Raw genomic sequence first — 5528 nt, 5'->3', positions numbered from 1 at the left:
TAATTTCACCTTTCAACTTGTTATGTCACAACTAACTTTCTAATCTTGCGAGTTAAATTTCGATATAAATTTACGAAATTTGGATTTACGAAATTAAATTGTAAAGTTGATTACATACTGTGACATTTGCTAGACTTGACTAGACTAAATCAATATTGTTTGGAAAAATTTAAATAAAAAAATTATAAACTTACTTTTTTATCTGCAACTTTTAAAAGCCTGTTTTTTATAAATATTCCTCATTTACTGCCTACCCGTCCTGACGCTTATTTTGATTTTACTTTTATTTGCAGTTTCGTAGGTGGCTTTTCGTAGGTACCTATTGCTGTTGTGTTTTTGTCGCCTGTAGAGTTATAAAGTACTTAGACATGGCTATTTGTATTAAATTAGAAAATTGTAGTCATACAATTTATTGACATACCACGAAGATACAATGAGATAAATTATGAGCTGTTATTTATAAGTAACAGATAAAATCTGATATAGTACTGTTCTATTTATTATTTGATTAAAAGAATTTAAATAAAAAAGTTAAGATTCACAATTTTTGACATTTAATGCGTTTGCCTACTCTATCCCACTTCTATATCCGTGCCTACTCTATATTTGAATAGAAAGAAACCTACAAAAGACTTTTTGGCGGGAACGCGAGGAATGAAGTTGTGTGATTTGTTTTATTTTGTCTATTTAGTGTTTCTTCGGGTTTAAATGTGTATTAATGGTGGTTTATTAACTGTTTAATGTCTGTGAAAGTGCACAAATGTGGGAAAATGAAACAAAGCCGCTGGACGTAACTTCTCGGGATCCTCCAAAAAGTCCACTGAAAAAATCTTAGTAAATGACCACCATTTCACTGAGATTATATTTCATCCCAGTTGATTAATGTCTCAAATTAATCATCTTCATTTCATTTCACTCCATAATATCATTTTTCATAAAAATAAGAATATAAATTAAAATAAGATATGACTTAAAAGTCTTAGTTACCAGGTCATTAAATCCCTTTAAAAAAATTTACAAAAGAATTCTCATCTCATTCAATCTTTTGCAGGCTATAATATTGAGATAGATATATTTATTTATGTCTCTATGTTAAAACTAACGTTCAACATAGTCCGCTCACTGAATTTCGCTTCCCTATTTTTGATTTTCGGTTTTTTTTTTGTTTTTTTTTTCTTCGTCGTTTGTTCGTTAATGTAAAATTTTTTTGTTCGTCTTTTATTTGTTTATAATTAATTACAGTTTCTAAGCTAAGTAGAAGGAGTGCAGAACAGAAATAGGATAGAATTGAGGGAAAAGAGTGAAATTGATGTAAAATGAAAATTACTCATAGTCGATTGTATTCTTCTCCTTAGCTGTTGAGTAATCCTAATACATTAATAGGTTATTATTATAAACGCCTGTGCAGTGAAAATTGTTTACTGGTGGCAGTTCTGCTCTTGTAGGTTGATAAGTCGTTGTGTTGGTGTACATATATAATATTAATTTAATGTATAAGTATGTACTAGTTAACGAAACATAACCTAAAGATAAATTACATTGACACAAAGCCTCGCTAGAAGTCGATTGCCATAATGAAAAAAGGAGAACATAAAACAGAGCGGAATTAATTAAAGTTGATGGATTTTTGGAAAAAATGGGAGGAACGAAGTTGTGTGAATTGTTCAGTTTTGTTAATGAAGTACTTCTCCATGTACAAATTTGTATTAATATAATAATAGCGGCTTATAAACCGTACAGCGTCTGCGAAAGTGTACAAGTATGAGGAAATGAAACAAAGTCACTGAACATGGTTTCTCGGGTTCCATTATAAGGCCCACTAGCATCTCTTTTAAATTCCTACCATTTTATTGAGAAGTTATTATATTTCATCTCTTTTTATTCTACTTCATTCGATTTTATTTTATTTTATCCCAATAGATTACAATTTCAAATATATCATACAAACATAAATTGCTATTTTCACTTAAGTTGCGTTTAGTGTTTAGTTGAAAATATACCCGACACTGGCAGCAATGGCGTCACAAGAAGTCAATTGCCATACTTAAAAAATGAAGAATTTGATAATTAAATTTTATAAATTAGTCCAGTATTGATATTTGGAGATCTTACAGGTTCAAGACTGGGCACTTTCATGTTTTTTTTTATGAATGAGTACAATGAGTATGATTTTTTTATTGAACAAATGGATGGACGAGCTCACATCCCACCTAATGTTAAGTAGTTATCGGAGTCCATAGAGACATCAATAAAGTAAATGCCGCCACCCACCTTGAGTTATAAGTTTTAAGGTCTCCGTATATTTATAACGGTTGCCCCACCCTTCAAACCGAAACGCATTGCTGGTTCACGGCTGAAATAGGCAGGGTGGTGGTACCTACCCGCGCGGACTCACAATAGGTCCTACCACCAGTGCACGAGAGGTCTTACCATAATAAAAAAAGTAACATAGACTTTAGAATAAAAATAAAATTTTTAAATATATTATTTATTTCATAAATCTTACAAACAAAGTGGGCAAAGTATTATTAAATTTAAACTAAACCGTCTTAAAAATAATGTCGTGCAGTCATGCACCTGTTTCAGAGGTAACAAACCTTATAATAAATCGTTAAAACTAATAAATTAAAAAGCATAGTTTATACCTGTTTTGTGTTGAATTATTTTTAAAACTATTCACAAACACGTTTCTTTCATTATTGGATATACATAATTATTGGTTAAGATCATTTTATTGTTATAGTAACGGCGTTCCACTAGTGGCATCTTCGATCAATAATACTACTAGATTCGCGATTAGCGCTTCAAAAACGGCCCGAAAAAATATAAGACCACAAATAAATTTGTGGTCTTATTTCAAATTAGTATGGTCCAATCATAGCCAACACTAAGACGTCAAAACGCTGCAATGCGCGTTCAAAAACTGAGTAAAAAACCACCGTAACACCAAGGTTTTGGAAGGAATATCTTTTTTCGGTAAATTTATATTATTAAGTGTTTTTCATAAAATAATAAACACAATTATATTGTAAATAAAACACAATTTACGAATATTGTAATTGTTTGGCCAATGTTTGCAACAAGGCACCAACTATTGTAACAAACATCACCTATTCTTGGACAGGGAATGCATAGAGTAGTTTTGTTATTTTATAATGTTATTTTTGTTTGTAGATTTCCTAGTAGCCCCTTGTCGCTGTGCACAACGGATATATATTGTCGCGAAAGAAAGAGGAGAAGAAATATAGAACCCTTATAAAAATTCTAGAATTGTTCAATGGTGGTGGCAAATCAATGCAAAAAGTATTAAAAAAACTTTATATGTATGTGTAAATATTTTAAGCGTATATGCTGAAAAGGATTTGTTTTCTGGGGGAAACGAACACAGCCATAAAATAAGCCTAAATTAAACTGATTATAGAAAAATTCATTGATATAAGATTACATTATATTTGTAAAAAAGAAACCGCTCATATAAAAATGACTTCTAAAAGACAGCTTTATAACAAACTGAATCTGTTTAAAGGTAATTAAACCTACATTATTGTTTTAATTACTTCTGTATAAAGAATACGTGGAAAACATGTTTCGTGTTTCCTTTCATATTTTTTTTACTTTATTCAATTTTATTTTTTATCACCTATTTGTTGTAATAGCGGCAATGTAAAATATTATCTACTACTTTTTTGAATCGGTCAAAAATAGCTGCGACCATACAAAACAAACCTAAAACAAATATGTATATTCTGCAACTCCATGTCTTTCAATACTTACTGTGTTCTGAGCATTGAAATGTAATACCAAGAACTACATCTAGTTCCACAATACAATAAGCACGAAATTTTAAACAAATATTTTTAACCTTATAAATTAGGCTTTAAGTATCATTTTAGAATAAATATTTTTGTACTGATGACATTTTATGTTCAAGTGACATTTTAAATTTATTCCATAATATTCTTTTTCTGACGAAAGGACCTAAATACATATATTTTGCAATGGTAATTAAACTTTATGTTTAAGTATTAAGGTTTATAATAAACTGAAGTCGTTAACATTATTAAACTTTTTTCTAAGAAATGAAGATGTTTTCGTGTCTGCAAACGTGGCCACTGGAGCGTCTTATTTTTGTTCCTGATCCTTAATCTAGTACTATTATTGATCGAAGAGTGGCATCGTTAATTTTGTTAAGAAGAATTTTATTTTGTAAATTTTTAGTTGGCAGACAATTATTCATAGTACACTGTATATACTATAATAATATGGTAACAAAAAATCTATCTAGAAATTTCTTATAACTTCACGTATGACCTAACCGAATAGTTACTTTCATTTTACAAATTCAACGTATGACCTAACCGAATAGTTACTTTCATTTTACAAATTCACTTTTAATTATCACAGATAAAAAACTTTTGATATTTACAAAGTCTACAAAAAATCGGCTGTCTATTTTATATCCGGAAATTGTATTACGCACTTCAATTACATATTATTATTGTTGAGTTTACATAGCATAATTCGTTTTGTACCTAACTTCTTCCCTCAAACTTAATCAGGTATTTTTTTAACTACGTCTAGTTTATGTTTTTTTTTTTTTTATAAAAACGTGACTAGATTTTAACCTATGACTTACTTAACTAAACAGCCGTAGTCGTGTCTTATTTATGAATCTCACTTGTATTTCAAATAGATGAATAAGCCCTTCAATACTTTTTACAAAAAATACTGATTCCAACTAAGGAGATCTACGTCTGTTTTATTTTAATTAGTTTTCGTTTTATGACCAACACAATGATTTTGAGCTTTGTATTCTTTAAACTGGCTTTTTCGTAGAATTTTAGCATAGGTATTATCATATGACTATATAACGAAATAATATGCTAAATTATTTATAGACGAAGCAGTGGTGCACGGTTAGCGGTCGTGCGAATGTCCGTGATCACCGTCGCCGCCGCCGTGAGAATGGCTGTGTGAATGACCAGCTGCAAATAAAATAATAATATAAAAAATTTAGCAGCATGTTGAATGAAACTGTATAATTAATATTAAATATCCTAATATTCAGAGATTAATATTTTATATTTGATGAAAAGAGAATACAAACTCTGATTGCTGGTACAAATAGGTACATTATCAAAGACTAGCTTTTGCCCGCGACTTCGTCCGCGTGGAATAATTCACAAATAATGCTTTATTTGAGAACGAATTTGGTTAGCATAGAAAATGTTATAGTGAACCAACCTTAACATATAGACATATGCTGTCGCGGACTTTTTTAGATCTTTTATAGGGAAACAATTCTGTCATATATTATTTTAGCGAAGCTTTAACCGTTTCTGCAGCGCACGCAGCGGAAGCTCTCAAAATGTAAAAAAAACCCCGATTTCGAAACATTCTTTATTGGTTGTATTGCTTATATTGGTCTTAGCGTGATGTTATATAGCCTATAGCCTTCCTTAATAAATGGGCTATCTAACACTGAAATAATTTTTCGAATCGGACCAGTAGTTCCTGAGATTAGCGCG

At 30.3% G+C, this 5528-nt stretch overlaps 1 protein-coding gene across 1 annotated transcript in view; it reads right to left on the bottom strand.

Annotated features, from left to right (window-relative positions):
- Positions 1-2472: 2472 nt before the first annotated feature.
- Positions 2473-5528, bottom strand: part of LOC101739059 (zinc transporter ZIP1) — a 40324-nt gene continuing 37268 nt past the window's right edge. The window contains exon 5 of the mRNA XM_062676144.1: positions 2473-4985. Coding sequence (XP_062532128.1) covers positions 4918-4985 — 68 coding nt within the window. The 3' untranslated portion in view covers positions 2473-4917. The remainder of the gene's footprint in view (positions 4986-5528) is intronic.

Source organism: Bombyx mori, chromosome 25, assembly GCF_030269925.1.
Source record: "Bombyx mori chromosome 25, ASM3026992v2".
Classification (NCBI taxonomy): domain Eukaryota; kingdom Metazoa; phylum Arthropoda; class Insecta; order Lepidoptera; family Bombycidae; genus Bombyx; species Bombyx mori.
The sequence above is the reverse complement of the archived record's forward strand: the minus strand, read 5'-3'. Positions and strand labels throughout refer to the sequence as shown.